The sequence below is a fragment of the Antennarius striatus genome, chromosome 2 (assembly GCF_040054535.1).
Source record: "Antennarius striatus isolate MH-2024 chromosome 2, ASM4005453v1, whole genome shotgun sequence".
NCBI classification, from domain to species: domain Eukaryota; kingdom Metazoa; phylum Chordata; class Actinopteri; order Lophiiformes; family Antennariidae; genus Antennarius; species Antennarius striatus.
In genome coordinates this window covers 11,336,297-11,362,963 of record NC_090777.1, presented here as the reverse complement: position 1 = coordinate 11,362,963, position 26,667 = coordinate 11,336,297, and the positions used below count along the sequence as shown (strand labels likewise).

The 26,667-nt window shown below is 38.5% G+C and overlaps 2 protein-coding genes across 3 annotated transcripts in view; one reads left to right on the top strand and one right to left on the bottom strand.

Moving 5' to 3' along the window:
- mtor (mechanistic target of rapamycin kinase) overlaps positions 1-26,667 on the top strand; it is an 81,163-nt gene that overhangs the window by 26,866 nt on the left and 27,630 nt on the right. For both annotated transcript variants that reach the window (XR_011037383.1, XM_068328056.1), the window contains exons 27-32: positions 223-385; positions 1,681-1,826; positions 20,736-20,811; positions 22,555-22,694; positions 25,212-25,312; positions 25,776-25,891. Coding sequence is in view for 1 of the 2 variants with exons in the window: in XM_068328056.1 (XP_068184157.1) it covers positions 223-385; positions 1,681-1,826; positions 20,736-20,811; positions 22,555-22,694; positions 25,212-25,312; positions 25,776-25,891 (742 nt within the window). In the remaining variant the exon portion in view is untranslated. The remainder of the gene's footprint in view (positions 1-222; positions 386-1,680; positions 1,827-20,735; positions 20,812-22,554; positions 22,695-25,211; positions 25,313-25,775; positions 25,892-26,667) is intronic.
- On the bottom strand, positions 5,177-8,176 carry angptl7 (angiopoietin-like 7). The gene is made up of 5 exons (XM_068335515.1): positions 7,636-8,176; positions 6,382-6,482; positions 6,102-6,296; positions 5,668-5,863; positions 5,177-5,576 (listed from the first exon to the last, which is right to left on the bottom strand). The coding sequence occupies exons 1-5, from the start codon at positions 7,994-7,996 to the stop codon at positions 5,407-5,409; spliced, it is 1,023 nt and encodes a 340-aa protein (XP_068191616.1). The 5' UTR covers positions 7,997-8,176; the 3' UTR covers positions 5,177-5,406.

The window sequence follows — 26,667 nt, the reverse complement described above, 5'->3', positions numbered from 1 at the left end:
TTAATTTGGATACTAATTTCCAGATGTGACTGTTAATTGTCTTAAATGTGAAGCAGGCTGTTACAGAAAAATACAATAACTGCTTTGTGATCAAAGCTATAAAACACCATTACACTCTATGACAGTCTTTTTTACATTCTCCATAATAATTAACTGCTCTCCCAAGTTCACTGCCCGTCTATTTTTGCTTCACCGTGTAAATTGTGTTTCTCTGGTGCTCAGGGATCTGTTCAACGCAGCCTTCCTCTCCTGTTGGTCTGAGCTGAGTGAGGACCAGCAGGACGAACTCATTCGTAGCATCGAGTTAGCTCTCACCTCCCAGGACATCGCTGAGGTCACACAGACGCTGCTTAACCTGGCAGAGTTCATGGAGCATAGTGACAAGGTTAGCACCAAACCGCATCAGCTACATCCAACTGCAGAGTCAGTGCCACCATTTGGACGGACTACAAATGTGTCTTATTTTAGGGTTCTTGTCAGATTTATAGAATATGTTTTTAAATTTAAGGACTTGATGTGACCAAGTGCATTTTAAAAGGGAGATAAAGTAAGGCAATTACACCCTCATGATCTCAAATGACACATCATAAAATCAGAAGGTTGGCTTTCGTTACTAACAGTGATTCAATGTTTGACATTTTTATTATATTAACTGTTCAGCCCCTTTGTCGAAAAAAAGACATGCCTACTTCATGCATATAAGACATTACATTCACTTTATGCCATTAAGATGCCATTTGAAAACATGCATCGCCAACTGGCAACGCAGCGGCACTCAAACCTCAGAAAAGACGATAAAAGGGTTTTAATATCCGTGTGGAAACTGTGATGATTGTTCACTTGGCTCAATCATTGAATCCCTGTCTTTATCATCAGGACATCTTCACACTGTGTTGTTTAAGCCTTGGCAAGAAACGTTAAATGGTGAACTTGACACAAAGCAGTGTTTAGGTTTGCCAATCGGATAACCCGCACGGAGGTAGTCACTTAACTTTTTCACGTAAAAACAAGACACCTTCCTATTTGCTCTGATATGTCATGAAGTTTCCCAAATCTGTAATACATTTCTCAATCATTGCTTAAATAAAAATGATTAGAGAGCTGATTAGAAATCAGCCTGTCCATTATTGCTTGTTTCAAAAATAAGAGCAGGATGGATAACAATACCCCAAACCACAGCTATTACACAGACGTTATAAGGTCCATTAAAGTCTTAGGACAATGTCTTATGGGTGTCGGCACTTTCTGGTCTGCTGTCTGACCACAGATGTTGAGCTATGCAGTGACGGTACCGTTACGTTCAGAGCTGAGACCGTCATGGTACGGTCCCTCTCTCCTGCCTGCTGTGAGTCTGCTTTAGAAGCCCACATAAAATGTCCTACTCTAAGCCAGCGGAAAGAAGAAAATACTTTCAGCAGACTGCTCAATATTTGCACATTAACTCAATTACATTAACAGTCACATTAATGTGACATTTGAATTCTACATCAAATGACCTTCTTCTGGCGAGTTACAGTAAGTGAATTATAACGTAAATTAAGTTTTTAAGTTTCATTGCTGGTGCAGACCTTAGTAATTGCCAATAGTGGACAGTAGAGGTCACACACAACTGTTGATTCAAAGTTAAAATGTTTAGGGTCCAACTTTGGTCATTTTCAAACAATTTATTATTTTTTCCAGGGCCCGTTGCCCCTCAGGGATGATAATGGCATTGTGCTACTCGGTGAGAGAGCTGCTAAGTGTCGCGCCTATGCCAAAGCTCTGCATTACAAAGAGCTGGAGTTCCAGAAAGGCCCATCTCCTCTCATCCTGGAGTCTCTTATCAGGTAGGACTTTTGGAACAAATCTTTGTTTATGAATTTCCCTTGGGATCATTAAAGTATCTATCTATCTATCTATCTATCTATCTATCTATCTATCTATCTATCTATCTATCTATCTATCTATCTATCTATCTATCTATCTATCTATCTATCTATCTATCTATCTATCTATATTTTTCTGCTTGACCCATACAGTGCACCCTCGCTCTTTGCAGTTAATGCATTCCAGGAACCACACGCTCTTAACAAATTCTGTGAAAGAGCAAAAACTATCTTATTATTTATGGTAATTTAAATGTGAATGACCCTTCCCATACTGATATTAAACCACCTTCTATCTGTATTACCTTTTCGCACACTCTTATCAACTGTTTAAAGCACTTTTGTGTCTCACGTATGTCCGAGACTCACGGAAGGTCAAGCACTTCCGGATGCCGTCAGCCAATGGAATGCATGTACAGTATCATGTGACTGCCTACCAAAAATCCGCGATGAGGTGGAGTCGCGAGCGTTGTTGTGCGAATGCACGAGGGTGCACTGTAGTTTAGAATCGTAGGCTTTTGACTGACTACAGTCAAAAGCTGTGATCTCTCTAAATTAGCTTGACAGTTGAAGTGCTTTTTAAGTTGTATTGTGAAAGGAATGTGCAGTATTCCCTCTGACAAAAGTTGGGTCTGGCTCATGACCAATGATATTTTGATAATTTTAGAGATCATAATATAATTAATAGTCGGTGAGGAATATACACTGCATATTTAGTTTTCTCTTTCTGCTGATATAGCTTCATCTTCATCGTGAAAACCAAGTTTGACAGTTGCTTTTGTGATTAACAGTTATTCCATATGAAGTTATCGCTTGAAAATAAACACAAAGCAATACTCCCGAAGTAAATTTTTAATCTATAAATAAATAAGTAAAGAAATTATAGGATACATATCCTCCTCTCCCATAAAGCTTTGATATCTTCTGTCATCTTTTCCATCCCATTTTCTCTTCCATATTTATTTCTGTGCTGTTGGAATGGCATGGAGAAATCTGTTTTCCAGACATCTAATTGGACGCTTTCCTCCTTTTCATCTGTGAGTGTCTGGACTTGTGTTTCTTAGGGGCCTGTTTTCAATTTCTCAGGAGCCTTGATGATGATGAATGATGGGAGCCGGCTCTCTGGTGTTTTCAATATCCCCATCTGGTTCTCACCTCTCCAGGATTTCCCATAAAAGATCTAGACGCTGGTGTGCAAAGAGCACTTTGCCTGGCTCTACTGAATTGGCACTACTTTTTTGAGAAAAGAAAGAAATTGGTCATGCTTTAAGCACAGGTTTTAATGATGGGGTGGCTTTGTAATTGCATTTTAGTACCTGATGAGTCACAGTGTTTGTGGATGAGTCAGTTCAGGAATTCTCATACAGATCTTCACGTTAAAAAAGATTATTGATTCTGAATAAATGACATAGTCATAAAAGTACAAATTTTACGAGTTGTCCCTGATTTGAAAAATGTGTGAAGGAATTAGTTTGTGGACTAACTGTATTTTTAGGGCCAGGAAATTGGTCATATTTTCTCCTTTATTCTCTGAAATGGAGGAAAACTGTCGATTTAACCTGAGGTGTTACTGCTATATTATGGTTAGTCTTTAAATAGAATTGGATAATTTATTTTTATTTCTTTCGTATTGTTATAAGCATATAATAATGAGGGTGAAGACTATGTGACAGGTGTTTAAAGTGTCTCTGAAAGTGAGGCAGCTTTGAATGAAGTGGGTATGTCACTATTTGAATGACTGGAGCTGGGTATTACTGTTATAAGAACCACATTCTAATCATACAACTTTTGCTACAGTCATAAAAACTTGAGTATTTTTAATTGATATTTTTCTACAAACTGAGACAAATTATTACCTTGATACTGACCATTTAGAATGCGTTCTATGTAAGTAATTGTTTTCTTTTTTAGAAAATTAGAGAAAATTAAAATCTGTGAAAGTTTTTTTTTCTCACGGTAAAAAACTATTATATGTTATATATATTTACTATTTATCAAGAAATAAATAGGAAAACAATATAATGCACTTCAACAACATCAGAGAATTGAGAAGCATTCATTACAGTTTGCTGTAGTGAGTGTTCAGTTCAGATGAAATCTCTTTTGCAGCTTTGAATCAAGTGGATGAATGGTATTGCCATCCCAGATACTTGTTTATAAATGCACACAAGAAGATGTGCTTTGCCAAAGCTGAATCAATCCCATCAAAATATTGTGATCCTTTTTAAATGGTGCAATCAAAGTGTTCATCACATTTTCTATGACTCATTGGGTTTAGTAACCGCTCACGAAGCTGTATCTACAACTTGCAGGCGCTGCATTCACTTGGTTTGGGAAAATAGAACTTTGCTGCCTGTTTTTAGGAATGTGTTGGAGGTTTACCACTAGAAGCCAGCCCCCAATTCACATGCTATTCACCATTGTTCCAAATCAGCTTTTGCAGTTAGGAAGGGAAACGTTATTAATGTCAGAATCTGAATATGTCCTTTATTTCGCTTTGCTCATGTGTTTGAAAGGAAGGAGATACATGTTAAGCATTAATTGCATGTTTGGCCCAACAGAATGTGTCATCCCATAAAAACAGAACATCTGACAAAGCCTATCATTGAGCCTGTGTAGACAGTGTTCCTCACCAACAGGTATGCTCCAAGGAATTCATGGTTGTATTCAAAGCTCAGCAAAATGTTGTCATTGTTTTCAACCTAGGGGCAGTTAACTTGAAGCCAGCATATGTGTGTGGCCTATCGTCTTGTGTTTGGTTTAGGTGCCCTATGACCTTTTTCAGAATGTCAAGACATGACCCATGAGTCAGATGTCAAGGCCCGAGTCACAAAGTTGCTATTATTGAACCTAAAAGAACATGAGACCTAACTTTGATTTAAGATTTCCATTGACTGTGGCCTTTCAATGAGCCAAGGAGGTAAAGAAAGTAATGTGTAATTATCTGATCGAGTTAAGCACCTTGTTTCTTTTAAAAAATATTTTTATTTTCTATCACATGAAAAAAGTTAATTACAGAGCTGTACACATTTTACAAATTACACATTTCCGTAGGCAATGGTTCGGGTTTTACAATAATGTAGTGTAATTCTTATGAAATACTTTTGGTGGTTGGCCCCATTCCAGCAAATCTCAAAGATCCTTTCTAATTAGCTCCTGCCATTCCTTGATGATTGATAAATGAACCAGACTAGTCTATACTGATGTTCAATACTACCCATAAATGTCACACCCGCTTTCAAGACAAATGGTAAAGGTGGCAAAATGCAGAAACCCATTTGCGACAGTGGTAAAAGAGCATCTAACAAAGCTTTTAAAAAATATAATATTTTACTGATAAATACACAAAATTAACTACAATTTACAATCAAAGACAACAAAAACATTACACATTCATGTGTATGAAGTTTTACCAGACCATCACAAACATTTTCATTCCTTATGCAGTCCAGGAAAAGCCACTATTTGTTTGAGCAGGTATTAGTGAGATCTCTCAGCCTCCGTGTGTGTGATCTTGGTCCAAGGCAAACAGCTGAAGCACTCATGGTTGAAAATCCACTGGTCGGACCTTCATTTCCACTCTCTTGAGGGAGTAGTTGGACCCATGCCAGCCATACCAAGTGATTCCATCTGAGTTCTTTGTGTGCTCACCGTAGCGGTAGAAAACGCCATTCAAGTTTGAATCGGTGCAGCAGTTGTACCAGTAACCACCTAGAAAGACATTTGGCAATGAAATAGACTTAAACTGGATAGATATACATACAGTACCTGCATGGGTAATTAATTGTAAGCCATGATTTACCTTTGCGCAGAGAAGCACAGTGATCCACGCATTTGTCGTTGTCCTTGTCAATGGTGCTGAAGTTGGTATTGTTGTGGTAACGCAGGGAATTTCCAGCATTGCCACTGTAGTTGGCAAGGAAGAGCCTGAAGCTGTTTAGCTCATTTTTCACTGTGAAAAAACCGTACTCAGCATAGCGCGTCTGTCCTTCCCAGTCCTGCATTGAAAAACACATAAAACATGATTAAGAGCCGGCCAGTTGTAGGGCCGTAAGAACATTGGCTCGTGTGGTCTGCCTAGCGTCTCTAAAAGTTTGTGTGATTTATTATTAATTTTCTTAAGCGCAGTACTCTTGGGGATAAATTACATTTGGCCATGAAGTGATTTATGCGTGGTTTGCATTTTGTTGCTCTCTGGCCCAAATGTATGCGAGTGCTACATTTTCCAAGGCGTACCTCCATCTCAATCCTGAGGACACTGGGCCGCCTTGTTAAACGGAAGATGTGTTCATTGCCCAGCCAGAAATCCCCACGAATGGACCCAAATCCACTTTTGTACTGCTTCCAGTCACGGTTGAATGATGTCAAGCCAATCTTGCGCCTTTGGATCAGGGTCCAGCCACCTCCAGTGGTCTCCATGTCACAGAAAACCTGGAAGGATTTACTTAATTTAATACATTGCATAGAGAAAACTCCAAAAACTACATTCTATAAATGAGACTCAAGTACAACGTACATTTAACTCAGGTGTACCCAGAAAATCATCTTTAGGCAGTTTGTACTCGCCAGAGATCTTGTAGCTCTTGCTGTAGAGGGATGCACAGTCATAGATGGCATCTGGAAGAAAAAAAAGAATAACTCCTGTCATGTCAAAACCATATGAGGCATTATGACCAGTTAGTTAGTGGCATATTTTCTAGCAATATCATGGATATCAAAGAACATTGTACCTTTTTTCCATCACTAAAAGTAGAAAAGATAAGAACAGAAGGGATTTTAAACAGTGGCTTTATTTCAGTCACTCCTGTCACAGTATAGTGTTCCTATTACTAGGCCTATGAGATCACCATGAGGCAAATAGGCCAATACAGTAAAATCCGTGCAAAAGAAAAAAGGTGGAATCCTACCACTTCTTCTAATCGTTGCATCCCTTCCTGTTCTGCTCTCTCCTGTCTCTAATTTGCTCGGGTTTTGAAAAGGCCTCTGTTCCTTTTGCCCGTGACATAAATGTGCCCCTGGTAGACCATACAGTTAAGGTCTTGGAATAATAAACTACGTCATGCCTGGTTAAACTCTCAACCGCAGCCAGTTCTGATTGGTGCTGTGTTAAAGTTGAGATGATTGTTGAAGATGATTAGGCTTTTGAGGACGCACTTTATAGGCAGGCCTGCAGATGGGATTGTGCAGCTCCAAATAAATGTTTTTGACTGCTCTCAGATAAGTTTGACCCTAACTCCTAACCCAACTGGCATTCTTCTCACAGCAGTTGTCCATGATTTAATGGTTTGGTTTATTTTATCTCTACTGGAATTAATATATAGTGTGTGTTCATAGCCAACCTACACAGAGACTTGTTTTTGTGTCATTTTAGTACTTAAATTACAGTAAAATGACAAACTTTTATTTTCTGAAAAGGTAATTTGCTGCAGTTTAATCTTCTAAATTAAAAGGTCAATACATTACGAAAAGGAGCTTTTGCAACATCTCCAAATTGAACTCCACAGCATCAAACAGCTGTTTTTCCTTAGGATACAGGTTAGAAGGTTTGGTAGACAAACAGTACAAATAAAATTCAGTCATGTCTAAAGTCTGTGTCAATATGTGAAAATGGTTTTTACTCCTGGACTAAAAATTTGACATCTGCTTAACCGTTAAAGATTGAAATACACACCTGAGTTACAACCACAGCTAGTAGCAAACACAATTCATGAAAATGTGTTATTAAACGTTCTACTCGATTTAAGAGGAAGTCCAAAGTGTTAATGCTCACCTGATGAAGTCTGAGGAGCAGACTGTAAAGTCTGTAGCTGCATGATCTCCACACGGTTGTTGATCTCTGAGTACTTGCTCTCAGCTTCTGTGACCCGGGCTTCTTGTTGCCTGTTGTGTTTGTCCAGCTCCATTATTTGCCTCACAACATTCATCACATCTGTCTCCTGCTTGCGACTCAGCTCCTCAAGTAGGCTGGACAGATTGGCCACCTGTACCTTGAGAGAGCGCACTTCATCACAGCACTGGGCCTTGAGAGCCTTTGGAGATGCCAGTCGCTTCCTCGGATTTTGGGCCCATGTCTCTGCCAAAAGGAGTAGAATGACCCCAAAAACCACTACACTCAAATTCACCTTTGACATTCTTTATGCAAGAGTCAGACAATCTCAGGATTTTGTGATTGCTTTCAGTGTTCAAAAGCAGGCAGCCGCTGAAGAAGGTCTGTGCTCAAATATCAGACGGACCAGATGGGTTGGAGTTCCTCTTGACCAAAGGCTCACAAGGGCTCTGTCTTATTTTCACATTGAAGCCCTCCTCTGACTGAACATCTTAAATATCTTGCGTGTGGGTCCTCCCCCTCTCCTGGTGCGCACCACTCACCGTCCTGACCCTCTCCAACCTTCAGGGTGGAGGACCTCTGTCATCCCTCCTCCCCCTGCTGCCCTCTGCCTCTCCCCTCATCTTACTTTCACTTATTCCACAGAAGGCTCACCCACGTTTCTCCTCTTTGTCAGGTGTTGTCAAGGTTTCTGGGAAGTCTTTTTTTTTTCTCTGCTTGGAAGAGCTGCATAACGCAGAGGCAACAAAATGCTGCCTGAACTTGTTGTAATTCCAGTCATGTGGCACCAGTTACAGTGTGAAAACTGAACTTAAATTATATTTCATTTGAAAAAAAAAATTAGCTTCAGTGCTGTTGTATGTAATTTCCTCTCCTGTCTTCACACTTAAATTACCCTCTTAATGACAGATTTGACTATATCCTTGGGGGTAACTATTTCTTCAGTAAATTTGGTCTCCACATGCCAAGAAGCATGTGAAATCACTAAAGTCCTCTTAATTTTAGGTTAAGTGTTTTATTGATGCTACCCTTTATGTCAGATGTTGAGGCAGGCGTGTTTTCCACAGAGCCTTTCAGCATCAAATGTCAGAAGGGTGTTGATGGAGGGAGACAGCCATAGTTAAACATTTTGGAATAAAATTAGACCAAAGCAGAGATTGCATTGACTGGAAAGAATTTGTTCAGGAGCAGGCAAAGCCTGCTAATCAGCAACTACTAATAATTTAAAATATTCACACCCATTTTTATTGGACAGATGAAAAGATGGTTAGTTGAACAGATTTTTCTGTCACATTTTTAAAATTTATTTGATGTGGTTAAATTTAACTGAAACTAGCTGTGCATTTTCAGTGAGAAGTACAAGAAGTGTTTCAGTTTTAAAAACAATATCACTGTCAGTCTAGAATTTCAGACTGCTACATTTAGTCGGTGTGTCTACACATAGTCTTCAAGACCTGTACACTGTACTCTGCATCTGAGGAATTTGGAAAATGTTGAGATATACTGTACATGCATTGTGTTGTTTAGCATTGTTCTGGGTCCATCTAAATAGGATTTAAGTTGGGTGGATACAACTTTACACATCTGAAAGCAAATTTCAGTATAGTTGAGTCATTGATTTTATCATTATGAGATGTTCTTTACTATGACTGAAGCAAGTTATATGAACTAATTCGTTCATGAAAACGTGCATAGTGGTGTGTAGAACAATGAAGAAGCACAGTCATTGTGTTTGGGAGGGTTAACCTGAAAAAGTAGTGTCCTTAACGTTCTCCGGAAGTGAAAACCACCATGTGTGGTATTTCTCTTTTACTGACAGTCTTTGTTCCTGGTTGGGCTGTCTTTGCTTCTAAAATTGCCAGAGCCTAAATGTTTTTTATCTCTCTTTTTTGGAATCTCTTCTAACTTTCTACAAGTTATATCAGTTTAGAGGCGATACCTTTGGAGATTAGGTCAAAGTGCTAAAGATTATTGCATCGATACAACACAACATGCACGATCTTGTGTGACATTATGTGTGAACATGGCTGTGTAACAGAGGTATTAGGGTATGCTATAAATACAGGAGTTGCATATAATGGCACCAACGGAGACATGGATAAACCAGAACATTCCTGTCAGATTTTATTTGAACTTTATGGATTTTCCTCTCTCCACATGGACAGGAATGATTGAACAGGCAGCGACGGAGTTCTGTGTAGTTTCATGGACAATAATTAATATCAAATACACACAGTAAGATGTATGATACCTTAACGCTGATGTGTTTAGTTTTTCTCAAATCTCAAAATCTAAAGGTTTTGTAATTTTTTGTAATATTACCCAAATACTTTTTGCACTTAATGTTGAGCCTTTTAAAAACAGTGTACACTACCATATACAACATTTCCATCAACGAGACAGTTAGTAGTGCCATTCATTAATGTGAATTTATACATCTCATGAATGCACAAAGTACAGTTGAGGGAGGAAAATTTTTGAATTGTAGAGCACAATTAATGTTAAAACTAGTTTCAACATTATTTAATAAATTCATCTTTGATGCAGTGTTAGGCTTTTTTATTACCCTCCAGCCAAATGTCTGAAAAGTTTCCCTCATTTCCCTCATTGGTTTGCAAACAAACAAGAGAATGGTTGAGGTCATTCTGCTCAGCATCATCTCTGTATCAAGGGAAACAAAGTTTGGAGCAACAAATTAGAAGTATGACTTTACTCAAATTCTAAAATATGATGTAACTATGAAATGATGTACTTTTCTTTCTTGTGTCTGGATGACATACAGTACATGGATATGAATACCTCTGTCTTTCCCCAGGGATTTTGTTTCCTGAATGTTGCTCGCCGTCTTTCAGCTGATCAATTTCACCTTTACTCAGTGCATGGTTTTTGACATTTTATAGATATGTTCGATTTGTATGAGAATTACAAGATGTTTGTAACAATTATCTAAACATAATGTTCTGTTTCACATTCAGTTTTCTGTGGAGTTTTGATCACCATATAAATTCTGACCTCTGATTAAACCCAAAGCATAAGCAGCCTTTTCAGTTTTCCCAGTAACAGTTTCCAGTAACAACAGATGTGATCATTCATGCAGAGCAGTTCACCCATAATGCTCTCCATATAGAAATAATCATATTTAAATGTAACCTCTAACTTCTAACCATGTAAAAAAGAACTTGATTGTAAGGCACTGAGATAAGTATTTTACTATCATTTTTATTATAATATAGACAATTTTGTAATACATTATTATTATTATTATTATTATTAATAATAATAATATGATTATTATTGTTATTATATTCATTTGTACACACTCAAATAATCCAAAAGTTTTTTGCCTTAGCTCCTTTCTGAGTTATATTTGTACAGGTGGCAAAGTTTTTTTTAACATTGCAATTTTTGATGGTGCTTCATGTAAAGCTTAACCATAAGTCATCAATGTGTTCAGAGTTTCTTCTGAAAATATGTGGATAATTGTCTTTTCTGGAATTTCTCATTGTCCTGACTGTTGCGTGAGTCACAGTCTTCATTGCATCACAGCAGGACCATATTTCTGTAGCCCAGTCATTCAGTGCTGATACAAGTTGAGCTGGTTGCTGTTTTATGAGTTAAGTGTCACATTGTTTCCCCTTCAAAACAGCCTGTTTAAGCACCCTTTATCCCGTAACTGTGTCTCATCAGGCTCTGTGTAAAGAAGGCATGTCTCTTACTAACATTGGAGGAATTCACTACATGTCACTAAAACCCCCTTCCTTTTGTGACTTCCCCAGGAAGCCCACACAGTTCATTGAGTAGACATTTTCCTTTGCCTTCCAAGACAAACACCCCACTGTGCTAATTGTGGCACTCGTCTATCTGTGATAAGCATGAGCTGACAAAACAAAGTGTTTTGAGCCAGAATGTGCTCACAGTCAGTTTTTGTGTCTTTAAACACACTGGAAAAAACATTTATTATCAGTGTCCACCTGGGCCAAGCTGTCAGAGAAGCACTCATGGGTTCAATTACAGGAAAGGCAGGAGGTGAAATTCAGAGGCTGTAGATGCCAGACTTTCTATCTCAAAATTTGAATTACGTAATCTTTACTTACAGTAACCTATTCCACCTGTTAGCTTGGCATCCAAACAAGATCCTCATTTTGAATTGTGCAAATCTTGGTAATAGTTCGGCTTAGGAAGGCATTACATTTCCTTTAGGTACTTAAAGTCAACTATACATCCTTTATTTAAATTAATGAAACAAATCAAGTCAAAGGTAACAATTCCCTTATTATACACTGGTATTGTTGTCCTGGCCATGTGAACTTAATTAGTCTTTGAAATATATCTGTGACATCTAAATGAGCCAGTGGATATGAAAAGTAGTGTTTATTCATTGTGTAACAAAAGTTTAGACTATGAAGACATAGTCTTCAAACACAGTATATAAATTACTATGAAACCTTTTCACCTTATCAGTCTTTAGCGTTGCTCTCTCAGAAGCAACAGATTCCTATGATTGATTCATTGTGATTAATTTTGAACTAAAGCAGAAGACAAAGAAAATCTGTTTTTACCTGGGAAATAAGCTGCATATTTGTTGTATTACATCATAAAGCAAATACCTTGGGCAGCACATTATTTCCTCACAGCCTACGTTCATTTTAAGTGTCTGACAATGCTTATTACTTAAATGTGAGACACGTAAGGCAAGCAGCTGGTTTAAAATGAATTTGAATTTCAAAGTCACCCACTGTCTGGTGATATGTGAATGAGTTAAAACTGGTCACGTATAAGGCAAAACAGACTGTTTCATATTTCCTCTAATGAAGGGGACAGTATGCACCAAGACATCCTCCAGCTCTGATCAGCTGGCAGCGTCCATGCCTTGGCAGGGAAGTAGCAGGCCTGGTGGTTAAAACTGGTTATAGCTAGCAGGTGGTGTCAGTAGCTGTCTGCTTGCAAACCTGCAAACCAGTAGCTGGGACAAACAGTACCGGAGGCAAAGAAGGTGAATCTTTCCTCCTGGAGCAGTCTCATCGGCTTTTTGTGAGTGTAGCTTACCACGTGGCACTGCTTTACAGAGACATTTCATAACAGTATGTATGAATAGTTCTGTCACAGGACAAAATAATTATACTGATGCCATGCAAAGACTCCGTTTTTTTTTGTTCGTCAAGTATTTGAACTGTCAATTATAATGACAATTTAAATAGTCTAGCTCTTTAGTCTTTAAAAATTAAAAATGGAACTTTTTTTTGTCATAAGATCCAATTAAATATTAAAAAAACCAGAAAAAAAAAAAAAAAGCTAGTTCGTGTGGGCCTCTTTGTCCACATAGCAAGGGCAGCATTCCAACAGGCACAGGTTTTATGTAGGCCACTGGAGACCCTTTGTTCTCTTGGCCTGTTGACCTGAAGGTGAGGAACCCAAGAGACACATTCTACAGTCATGTCCCAGTGTGGTGATAAGTTGGTGTAAACACTGATGGAATGATTTCTGTCCTGATGTCTCAGTGACCTACTTACTCATGTTAGAACACAAAGATTTGTGAAATTGTATGTTTGAGAGATCAGCTTCTCTTTTGTATTTTTTCCCATCAAGCGAATTCCTTTATTTTTGTTACATATTACATGTACGTTTTGAATAACTAATCTATTATCTAGATTAACAATGACACATTCCAAAGTACAGAGCTTCATGATAAGCCCCAATGAGAGAGGTTACTTTGGTAATCTCAAAGGCAAGGGATGCTAAGTGTTTCCCCATGCTGCAGCATCTGCTTGGTAACGAAACAGTCACCTTTTTGTGTTCAGATTTCGTTGTCAGAGAAATAACAGACAAAGGGCTAGTCAGATGGAATCGGAGATGAGTTCAGCCCCCTTTCAGCCACACTCATCCAAGGACAATCTGGAATGAAACGGGTGATTGAGGTAACCACTTCCTTTGCATCCAAGCTTATCTCATGCAGTGAGGCATGTGATGTTACTGTCGTTCAAGAAGCATGCAGACAAGGAACTGTTTTTGATCACAATATGCTACTCATTAGTTACGTAGAAACATCGCACATGTTATCCTTGAAGAATTATGTAGTGTTCATGTCTTACAAGGTTAAGGTTTTGGGTCTTCATTTTAAATGGTGTTAACTGACATTGGTCAGATATTGTTAGAGAGTTATGAAGCGTTTGTTATGTCACAGCACATTTCAAAGCCCATGAATGTCTGGGGTTTAAATGTTTCTGTAATGAGATGAGATCATCCAGTTATTTGGGCTTCATGTCCGCTCACTTTAAGATTAAAAACAGTAAATTATGCACTAAATCGTGAGATATCAACTGGCAGTAATTCTGTTCTTTAGTTGTACATTTGAATGGTCCAATGCTTCTCAATTTGTCTATTACTATGATGTGTCTCACTATTTAGTTTAACTTTCATTTACTTTTTATTTACTTCATGTTCATGTTGGGCCTGATCCACCCCAAAAACGTCTTAATGTTTTGCATAGGACACTAAAAATGTCAAACTCACCTACATTTACAGGTTTTTTTTTCGGTTTTCTTGCGGGGTGTGGGATGGGGGGTTGTAATTGAATATCCCTGCCGTATGAAAAGTATACTGATTTATCTGTGTTTGAATGGGGTTAAAGACATAAACCTCCCTAGCTTTGTCTGGTTTTTAGTCGTCATCCGATTCACATGTCAAGAGTCAGCAGTACAGTATCATTTTCTTTCCTAGACTCAGTCATGCTGCTAAAAAAATATACGGTTTTAAAAAATGCAAGTTTTATGAATCCGTTAATGTCAATCATTTTTTATTTTCCATGACTGATGACTGGAACAGTTTCTCAGAGCAAAAGCAAAGCAATGCAATCGTCCTGCAAATTCAGATTAAAATTCCTGGTGTGTTTTGGTCCTTAAAAGTGGTCAAGTCCAGTGTTTCTTTTTTGCATTGGTGTGTATCTTATTTTATGTTTACCTCCACCTGTTAGCTTGATAAATAGTTTTGTAAAAGAGATTGTTAAAGATCTAGCCTAAGTCAATACTACCTACTGCTGGGTATATTTTCTTGAACACATGTGGCCACCTTGGTCAAACTGTTGTTGGCTTTTATTATTTTTTAAACAGCCTCGTTGTGCTGCTTCAGAAGCCATGGTTAGTTGAAGCAGTGTTTTCAATAGTGTATTACCTCCACCCTTTTCTCATCTGTGGTCTGCTTCGACAAAGCTGTTGCAATGGAAAGAGACCAAAGTGTGAGATGGTCGAGCTCATTCTGCATGGGAATATTTGTTGATTGCATTTTGGCTACCCCACAAATGAGCAGTTCCCCAAGCACAAAGGTCAGACTCACACAAACGATGAAGGACCTGCCACAGTAATTCACCAGCAAATAAACTGGAATAGCTTCAGTCACATGTTAAGGCTGATTTGACGGTGGCGGCTTTCTGGTGAGTGACCCTGTGAATGGCACTACTCTTCACGAGCAGGTGGCACTTTAAATAGTATGAATTCCGCTGTTGTATGAATGTTTGTGTGAATGGGTGAATACTAACTGTTCTGGCTGCAATGTTGTGATTAAAATGAGTCAGGTAAGAAAGATGCATGTGAATACAGTCTGTTTACCATTTACTGGTCAAGCAAGTTGGAGATGGTTGAGCACAGATTGGAACAGCCTATTGCTGGTTATACAGCAATAGGCTGGGGTACATGGCTGTCCATTGTGACGATGCCACTTCCTTAGTAGTGCTTACTATAGATTTCTGCAGAAGGCTCAGTTCCATTTGAATCTCTCATATATTTTTGTGTGATGACTTCATCAATGATAAATATTGATGCGTTCTGCACTTAAATGTCCTGCCGTAGTAGAAATACCACTGGACCAAAATGATTGAAATTATACTGCACATGTTATATATACAGTATATAAATTGTTTTTGCATTCCTTTAATCAATATCAGCAGATTTTCCATTGTACACCGGTTGATAACTTTTGCCAATATCTTATATATGTCTTTGAGAAATATTTAAACTATCCAGCATGTTGACCCCCCCCTTGTAGTTAATCCAATTGATCCTGATTAAGTCTTACCCTGAACAGTGTGTGGATACCATTTCCCATTTTGAAGTTATGTTCAATATTAAGGAATGGAGACAGCACTTGGCAAGCAGGGGCCCCAAAAATCAGTGAGAACCAAGTGGATATCTTCCTAATTAGATTAGATTGGGTCCAGTAGTGAGGTCTGATTTTCCTTCTTTGTGAGATTCACACACATCTTTCCCTTTGTGGAGAGAAATATCTGTAATTTCCTCAGGGATAATGCTTTTTCTTTGGTGAAACAGCCAGTCCACTTTAAGATATTGGAGAGGGGATTGTGGATCATATTACTGGAGCTGGGCATATTTTCCTGCTTTTGAGAACAGTACATACATTTTAGTCCCTCTCGGTGCTTTCAGGTCTAAGGTAATTATGGATAAATGTTTTATATCAATGCAAACCTATACCTTGACCTACACATGCTGGTTCAGAGTTTGCAGTGTGATCACACATTAGTGTTCCAGTCTTGAGATATGAGTAGAAGGAACTTTATTTTTCTCTGCAGTAATAATTTAACAGCGTTTATGTAACTACCTAATCCTTGACTGAAAGATTCAGTACCACTTATAAAGGTATTCCCAGACATCTGCCATCACCGGCTATTATAATTACTAAAAGGAAAATTAAAGTTATACATCTTTTTAGGTTAATGTTTTGTTTTTATGTAAAACTCAGGCATTTAGCTTTTGTTTATATAATATAGTATACATCTGTCAGTTTAAACATTTCATGAAGTAGGGCTGAATAATATCGTGCACAATATTAGATTAATATTTTCTTTCCATATTGATCAACATCAGTATGGGAAAAACTAACCATAATAATGTTTTCACTCTTCTCAAACATTTTCATCACCCCAAATAACATTTCTAAAAAGAACAAAATTTTGCAAATCAGAATTTGTTGGAAGTGCTGTTCTTCATAGACTTATTTTAGCAGTATGTCTGGAGGTTGAAGAATGAAGCAGATCCTAATAAACAACCTGCCTACAAAGAGGAGTGGTGGTGGATCAGTGATATCCTGAGGCTTCCCTGTTTTGATAACTGGAAGCCTGCAGCATAAAGAGGATAAAATGGATTCTGTCAAGTATGGGGGAAATCCTAGAAGAAAATGTCTCGCCATCTCTGAGGAAGCCGAACTTGGACGTCATTTGACATTCCAAAAGACAATGATCTCAAGCATATCTCAGTGTCCACCAGGACGTCCAGAATAATTTAAAAGTGTCCGTCATTTGGACTTGAATCCAATACAAAATCTCTGGTGGGATTTAAAGAAGACAGTTGCAGCACGTAAGCACAGAAATAACAAAGCTGGAGGCTTTTATCCACCAGGAATGAGCTAAGAGTCCTCAGTAATGCTGCTGTTTGGATGTGCATCATGTTTGAAGCAGGTCTTATTAGCACAAGGGTGTCAACAAACTATGAGAGACACTTTAGAGGTTGAATGTTTGACACAAGTGGTCAGTTAAGGTACCATTTTGTGTTTTGTGTTATATTAAATTCATTACATTGTTCTTATGTATTTGTTTAAAATCACTAATATACCTCAGGGGTAAGAATCTTTTTTGGTGACAGGGAGTTACGTAAAGAGTAAAGGTACTGATGCATTGCACTGACTGATTTTTCTCACATACATTTCTGCTGATTCATTGGCTGTTCTATCCATGCTGACGAAAAATGTCCGAAGCATTACATCTTTATCAACATACAAAGCATACATAGTACTGTATCCCCGATAAAGACCTTTGTATCACCTGGCCCTACTGTGCAAAGGATCATCTCTATTGCATAAATCTGAACCTCAAAAATCTGATTCAGCATACGCACCACATTTTCTCAGTTTCGAAACGTGATTTCATGATGGCCTCGCAGCGAATGAATCCTAAGCTCATATTCTTTTCGGTGACATGTTCATGTCTCACAGGAGCAAATCAGAGAAAGAGTCAAAGCAGGGAGTGATAGGTGTGGCCTATGCATGTTTTCACGTTAAATACTTCAAAGTTTAGTTTTAACTTGAGGAGAAAGCAGTGTGTCTGCTGTCATCTGGATGCATTTAGCCTTTGGGTGTTTGGAGCTAGCAGCCTGATGGCTTAAACTGAGGGACAATGAAATCCCTTGGGTCTGCAGGAGAGGAGGCCTGATTATGATTTTTTTTTCTTTGCTCAGATGACACCACATCTGGGCAGTACTAAAATGCCTCTGCAACCTGTGGAATATGGTGGACATTAATGTGTTGTCTAAAAATTGATAATTTGTAAAGTAGCAATTAGTAGGTCAAATTACACAGCATGCCTATGTGATTTTGTGTATGCTAGTCAGAAATTGAATGGTTGTGGTTTATTGGAGGCTGAGTCTCATTTAATTGCTTTAATGATGCATGGCTCCATATCAAGCCCTGGGAGGGTTGCAGACATGCTTATTTACTAAAGTGAGCTCACTTTCTCATGTTATGTAATCACCTTCTGTCAAGCTTGATTTCCTTATGGTCTTTCAGTCTTGCACCGTCCGTCATTGGTTTACACCAGCCTCCTTTGAAAAATCACTTCAAACATAGGGTGTAAAAGGACAGTATTCACTGTCACGCAAGTGAAAATAGTGTGAAGCATATTTTGCTTCACTGTTTGTTTTAGTTTTATGATTGATAATCATGATTATTATAATTCTTAAGCTTTCAACAGAACAATTATATTAATTATCCAGTAACTACGGTACTGTTAGACAAAGATTCAATCAATTATTTTTGCCTTCAGCCGATACAACAGACCGTCGCCACACTACTGTTACCAAAGCAAACAAGGCCCGACTGGAATGCCAGGATCTTTTTTTCTTTTAAATAAGTTTGGTACCGGTACATGTACCGACATACCAATGACATCTGCTGTCATCAGCTTGCTTGTTGCAACCTTGGCCATGGCGCAGATTTGTCCACACAGATACGGTCCAGAGATGGATGAACAGTCAATGCAAAAGAGTCAAAAAGAAGAAACTTAGATTTACGTCACGTGCGAGGTGTGAGGATGGCTAAGACCTGTGAATGATGAGTGACCTGTCCAGACTGGATGGTCGGTAGGTTGGTTTCACTATTGTGAAGCATATAGCTCATGAGCCACATGCAAGAACAATTAGTCTTGCTCCATTTGGGTACCGATTTCATATAACTGATCCTATGAAAGACATATCTTACTTGTTAAGTACCGGTTTTGAAAAACTTGTATTAGCGAGCAATTAATCTTTGCCAAGACGATTCATTTATCTGGCAAATGTGATATATCAAGAAGATATGTCTGATAAGACTGATGTCACAAGATTTAAAGAAGTGTACAGTAGAGTTGCTGGCTGAACTACCAACAGAGCCAAAGCCAGTCATTTGAATGTCCATTGCCCTCCCATAAGCCATCTCCAATTTCATTTTCAAGAACTTTTCTCCACATTCATCTGGCTTCTAAACTGGAACCACGCCAACCAAGGACCCCACACATGGCCTTTTTTCCTAGTGTAATTTTGTCTGTGAACAACCGCAGGCGGATGTAATAGATATCCTCAACTCAGTAATTCTGTCCAAACTGTCACAATTCATCTCAGGGAAGCTTATGTGCATGCTTTTTGTTGTCACAGGGATCTCTCCCTGACTGCTGCTCATCATAACAACTGATTTGAAATGCTCAGGGAACCTGGCACTTTGAAGAAGTGTCCTATTCAAGGAATTCTGGTCTGCAGTGTGCCGAGCAAACAATGTGGAAAGCTTCGGTTTTATAACATTTTATAACATTTATAACATTTTTTTGGGTGTAGAAACAGCACATATCACTGCCATCAGTACTTTGATGGTACTCTGAGGAAAATTGGTATAAAGAGGAGTGGATATGTTAAAGCTAAATTGGTAACTTTGTAACTTTGTTCATGGGAAACCTATTTTTCAACTCAGAGCTTTTCAGCACATGTGTTGTGTAAGTAGCATCAGTTGTCTTCTATTTCCAGAAACGTACCAACTCCTGTTGTTATTGTTATTTTTTGCGTGACCACTTGCTCTGACATTCCATCCTGTACTTTGGCCTTTAACCTGAGTCAGATCAGGGTTCTGACATAGATACTCACATATCTTCTATCAACATTCTCCTGCTATTCCAGGAGCGCCGCTGCATACCTGCGCTCTTCACCCACCATATTTTACAGATATATTGACCAAAGCTGCGTGCAGGTTTTGCAGTTGAGGAAATAGACACGGGGAACAGATGAGTGTTTCCAGATGTGGTGGCAGTGTGGGTGACTGCAGGGTTTACAAATGGGAATTGTCTTGATGGATAATACATCATTTTCAAATAAGCGTGACACCTGTCAATCGCTGCATTACTTTTTACAAACAGATCACTGAGATGGAAGATATTTGACATTTGTAAAACCCATTTAGGCATATTCTAGGAGGTTCAGTTGTCAGGCAGTGTTTCCAATTGATTATTTCTGTATTCTGCTAATGCCAGTTATACAGTTTTGTCTTGGTGTGAAGCCAGTGAACCATTACAACCATTTGTGTCTGCATCACTGACTCTTACTGGTTTAGGAAGGAAAGCTAACACCTTCCGTGGGTTAACGCTAGAGTTCAGCAGTAACAATATTCACGGTGAAATAATTATATTACAAGTTTTAGAAAAAAAGAAATGAATGGAAGGTAGGGGTTCCATGTTAGCTATGTAAACACATTCAAGTTGTCAAATCTCTGCCCAGAAATGTGTACAGATTGTGCTCTCGACACCCACTCAGTTGCCTGCCTGTGTATAATCACTCATGTCATATTGTATTTGTACAGTACATTGACAGCTCGAGGTATATATACATTGAGAGAAAGCTGGAACAGTGACTGCTTTTTAATAATAGTTGTACCTCATTATATATGTTTTAGTGGCATATTCCATTGAACCACATCCTCGAGTTATGTTTCTAAAAGCTTGTCTGTATTTTTCTCACCTCTTACAGCATCAACAATAAACTGCAGCAACCAGAAGCAGCATCTGGGGTGCTGGAGTACGCCATGAAACACTTTAGTGAGCTGGTAAGTGGTTGTTTTTTTTTTTCATACATGTCAGCGAATTACTATGAATACTTTTAAAACTCTTGTAGTTTAAAGTGGGCATTTTGGTTTACATTTAGTTTTGATTCAGGTGTAACACAAACTTGTATCTTTGCCTTCTCTGATGCATTTTTACACTTAAGGTGTTCTCAGTGGGCCATATTATATGTGATTTTTTGTCTGTATACTCAGTTTGACACTGATGAGGGCTATTTGAAATGCATATCCCTTGTACACTCTGTTCTTAAATGCAGTCTGTGGAAACCATCTGCTAAGCTGATTAGTTGTCAAAGTCAAGCAGCAGCATTCTGGACTTCTTTATCCAATTGACAGGATGTTTTTTTCCCTACATATTTACACACCAGAGTTATGTGACTCCATTTTACAGTTTTCCAAAAGTACTTCTGATTTGTTTTTTCCATATAGTGAGTGGATGTAGTATTTAATACCAAAACTACAAAATGTAGTTATTTTCTAATGCCGAACAGTTTTTAAGATTTATAAATAGCTTTAATTACTTACAAGTTAATTACTTATCTGTATGTTTAATGTGAAAATGTTTTTCTCCCAAATGTTGGCATTGGTATTTTAGCTAATGCCAGAATTATTTTGTATCATTGACATTAACGACATTGAAATCTTTGATTACTCCTCTATACTGTAATGTTGAAAAGTGACTGTTTAATTTTCTGGTTCAGATATAAAAGAACTGGACATGCATTCGACAACATCACATTAAATGTCTGCTAATAAGATCATATTTGTTTGTCTAAATTGCATCACATAGTATCTTTGACAACTGATTGGTCAAAGTTACTAGACTTGCATAAACAAACGAATAAGCAGCCACTGAGGTTGATTCTCAATGTGTACATTGTCAGCCTAAAAACAGACTCTTGTGGCCTCACAGTTAAAATAATATTTAATTTGAATCTATATTAAATGTATATTTTTTTCTGCAGTCCATGGTTGCCACAGATATGATTAAGTAGTTTATGTTGTGTTGATGAATTGCTCAAACGAATGCAACTAGTGATGGGAAGGTGCAGATAGGGGAAAAAAGTATTTACAGAAAGCCTGCATTCATACATTAATGAAGGGGTTATTTTTATCCAAAGAGCAACCCAGGTCTTTTTTTCCCAAACCATTTGATTTTCTATGGAAAAGGCCTTTTTTGCTGCGTTTGTAAACTGCATTTATGTTTCTCTATGAAAGCATGTTAAAATTGAAAAAGACTGAGTAAAACCAGTTTCACTATGTGTTTCCAGGAACCTTGTTTATGAGGTGACTGTTTGGAAAGTTTTACTGTGGGAGGATGTAAGGCTTCCCTGTTTAATATACCATTCAGGAATCACCGGTGAACCAAAATTTGGACAAAATGTATGCATTTAATCATTGGTTGATGTTTCCCAAAAGAAGTCAATAGTTTGAAGTTACTTTTACTGGAAGGAAAAAGTAAGATGTAATCAGTTTAATATTGATTTATTATTTACTTTTGGAAGCCACTATAAAATATTACAGGAAAAGTTATGAGACATTATTACCTATCTGTAAATGGAAAAGGAAGACTTAAACTAAAATTAATGTATTCACTTATGGTTGAGTATCAAATGAATTCTTGCTAGTTGATTAAATGCACAGAAGTTTATGGTGAATCTACTCGTATGAAGTTATTTTCACAATTTATCTTTTGGGTTTTTTCTTTCCTTTTTTTTTTGCTTCTAGGAAATCCAAGCAACCTGGTATGAGAAGTTACATGAATGGGAGGATGCACTGGTAGCATACGACAAGAAGATCGACATGAACAAAGAGGATCCAGAGCTCATTCTGGGCAGGATGCGCTGCTTGGAGGCCCTGGGAGAGTGGTAAGTCAGTGGTCAGGGCTGTGGTGAGTTCAGACGGGCTGTAGCAATTCTTCAAATCAGTTCCAACCTTCAGGTCTCAGATTTATTGATACTTATTTTGGTACATAAATAAACACATATGGTCAGTGTTAGTCATATTCTCTGATGTATTCATACCCGTGTTTTGTTTTTTTCTGTCCTCTGGGTTTTTTGTGATTCACTGAAGATTTTAACTGTAGATTTTAACCTTGGGTCTGATGGATAAAGTCGGTAACCGAGGTGGTGTACCTGCTGTGAGCATTTCCCTGTCCTGCTTCTCATTAGCTCAATCTACGTAGGCAACCTATTCCTTGTGTTGTGACCACATGTCTCTCATGACTGGGCAAAAAGAGACAAAAAAGGTTCTTCTGCAATGACTCAATTTTTCCAAGAAACACAAACAGGCATCCAATTGTAGGAAGAGGTGCCACTGTACCAGTGAAAACTCATCACAGTGAAGGGTTAGCGCCATAATGACTGCCCGTGTTCAATGAGTATTTCTAAGGAAAAAGAAAGTCATTGGATGTCACAACGATCCAAGTATGAGGCTCGTCACAGGGCCCATGACGCTAAGCAGATGTTAACTTGCTTATGTGATTTGCTGTCCAGGTCGCTGTTGTATGCACTGATTAATTTCAAAAGAATATGTTTTAGCTGTAAAGAGGCTTTGCAGCTATGTTGCTATTTTTATTGGTTATGGCCAGTAGATGACATAACAGTTGACCGGATCATGACTCAAAAGAGATGAGACTCAAGTGAACACATTGTTCCCTGTTAAGGTAAAGAGATATTCTTTCAGTCCTCTCTGTACTAATCCAAAACTGGTGAGACAGATTATTAAAAGTGCAGTTAATGTTTTTGCCAGGCAAACTGAAACCCTAGTTTTACACTGAAACAACCATTAGTGTAGAAAATCTGTCATTTAATCAAGATGATTGACAAAAATGTAAACACTGTTTTAAGACAAGCTTTTTGAGATATCAATTTACAGAGTATTTATATGAATATGTTTTTCTGCCATCACCATCTACAGTTGTTTATTTTAACATTCATTATCGTTTATAGCAGAGTTCAGAATGACTGTATAGGAAGTTTTACAAAAACTGTAAAAGATACCTGACAAATGCTCATCTCAAACTGAGCTCCCTACATTTTACTTGTAGATGCTGTTGGCTAACATCCCCAAAAACATTTACCCACAAAGGAGATCTGTAAGCACCCAATAAGCATGTGAAGTTAGATTAACAAAGTGACATTTCAAGATTTTAGTCGATGGAGACCTTGTTTCTGTACATTTTACTGATTGAGATGCTACAAATTGGGGAACTTGTCAAATATTTTTTCTTGAAGATGGCTAGGTTTGTGCAACAGTTAACTACATAAAATACGAACGCAAAATAACAGTATGTTGTAATCTATTTTAATATGACGCAAGTGTATCACCACAGAGATGATTCCAGTAGCTACTGGAACAGAATAGATTTTTTAATAGAAATTCCAAAGAATGGGAATGACGTTCTCTTTAGCCAAACTGTAAGTCAAGTTCATACTTCCACTGGATTGTGTTTGTCTGCTCTAGACACCGCTCTAGCACTTATTACTTTGATGTTATATGATAGCCAGACAGCTGGAGAATGGCTTCACTCCAATAACCCCATCCAAAACCGCTCTTCTCTTTCTGTCTGTCCCGCCCGCTTTCCCTCCCTCCTCTAAGCTGCTCTAGCATCCTGCCTGTTGACCACATGTGGTGGGTTTGATCCTCAGGACAATGCAGCACTGATTGTTGTTAATGAAGAACTGGTCTTGGTTAGGTGCACCTGACCCTGAGGGAAACTTCCATCTGTTTGCTGGGTGACTTGATTTTATCAGACTGTGGTGGGGTAGAACATTTGATTCAAGATATTCGTCAAATGAAAGGATAAAGAAATAATCAGATGCTGATGTAATGGAAATGAGGTCTTATCTCCTTCCCATCTACGGCCAGGAGTATTCTGATGAATGATTTCTTCTGTTGTTGTCATGGCACTTGGGAAAAAATGTAACGTCTTGACTTGTATGTAATATCATGGATCTGGTACAAGAGCATTTTTAAGGAGAACAGATGACATATTTCTTGAATGAACGTGCTGTAACTGTTTTTCAAACTCAGTGAGTCAGTCAACAATGAACTCCTTTATCAATAGTCCAAATTATAGCTATAAAAGAAGAACCTACCAATCACTAATGGCTTGTTTTGCACACAGCTCTCAGGAACCAATCAATATGTGAAACATTTTAGATGGCTTCACACAGTGACAGGTTATTCAGAGTCCTTTCTTGCACAGTGTCTCTTGTTAAGAGCGTGTACAGCCACGGTCCAGTGTGCATGACAATACTTGGCCTGTGCTTACCTGATAAACCAGGGAACATGACGGCAGCTGAGCTCAGTTTCTGATTAGGAAATGTCAACACTAGACTTCACTGCACTTCCGTCTGAATCCTGTGGGTGCTGTTTTCCAGGGGACAGTTGCATCAGCAGTGCTGTGAGGAGTGGACTCTGGTGAGCGAGGAAACCCAGGCCAAAATGGCTCGTATGGCTGCTGCTGCTGCCTGGGGTCTAGGTAAATTGTCAAATACTTCAAATCCGATATGAATGAACAACATAACAGTCAGCGGAGCTTCCTGTATGGAGCATTTAGGTCAGCCTCCGTCTGACCTAGGGCTACAATGCAATCAAGCCAGCAGAAATCAAAACAGTAAGAGCTCTTGCCAAGTCCCCCTCTCATAATCAGATGGGAATGGTATCCAGTCACAACACTGACATATTGTAACATGCAGTGGTGGAGAAAAGCATGGACCACACTGCAGACACATCCTGAGAGGTTTGTGGTTTGTGGTCTTGATTTTCCTAACACCCCTCAGACAGCGCTAATACAGCAGGCTTTTTATTGTTTTCTTTGGAACGCAATACATTGAAATTGAAAATTGTCTTGGCATTAGGGTCATAACAGTGGTGACAGGCTGCTTCACCACTAAAACTTGAGCCTTTAGTTGTGTTTTCTCTTGATAATCTCATCTCTACAGGGCAGTGGGACAGCATGGAGGAGTACACATGTATGATCCCAAGGGATACGCACGATGGAGCATTTTATAGAGCAGTGCTGGCCCTGCATCAGGACCTATTCTCATTGGCTCAGCAGGTATTATGTCACCACACACAAAATCATCTTATGCCAAAGAGTTCCCCTGTTCAATACATCATAAGGCCATTATATAGATATTATACATTTGTAATACTGTTAGACAACATCTCTGTGTAGCTTCTCAGTTATCCCGGTCATGGTTATCCAAAGCTGTTTAAGTCAATTCAGTGGATGTTTGGAAAGTTCTTGAAGACGTTTCGTCTCTCATTTAAGAGACTTCTTCAGCTGTGAAAGTGGCTGATCATGTCCCAGCATATAAACCCTGTGGGGTGTGGTCAGTGCTATTCACATTCCAACGACGGTCGTTGAAACCCGTCTGGCTCCTCAACGATTGTTGGTGGGGGTGTCAAAGGGGGTCGCTGAGATGTGAGTTTCACCTTTGTATGCTAATGAGCAGTAGCTTTGGGTTAGACAACATCTAGTAAAAACAGGGCACATGGGAATTCTCCTCGCCTTTTGGTTTCTGTAAAGTTGATTAGTATTTATCACAATGAATGAAAATGTAATCTCATTTTAGACTGCATAGAAACAGAAAAATAATTTTATGGCTATTCCAGACAGGATCCGATTTGCTCATCAACTCAGGTTTTTCATTAAAACAAAATGCTCAAGGTTTTGTTTTCATTTACCATGTGATACCTCCTCAGTATGGAAACGTTATGTCACAATTGAAATTATAAATGGTCACAGCAGTTAGCCTCAAATAAATACATAGCTTGTTGCCCCCTCCTGTCTGCCTGTCAGCAAGGACTGGTGGAAGTCAGGATGGTGTT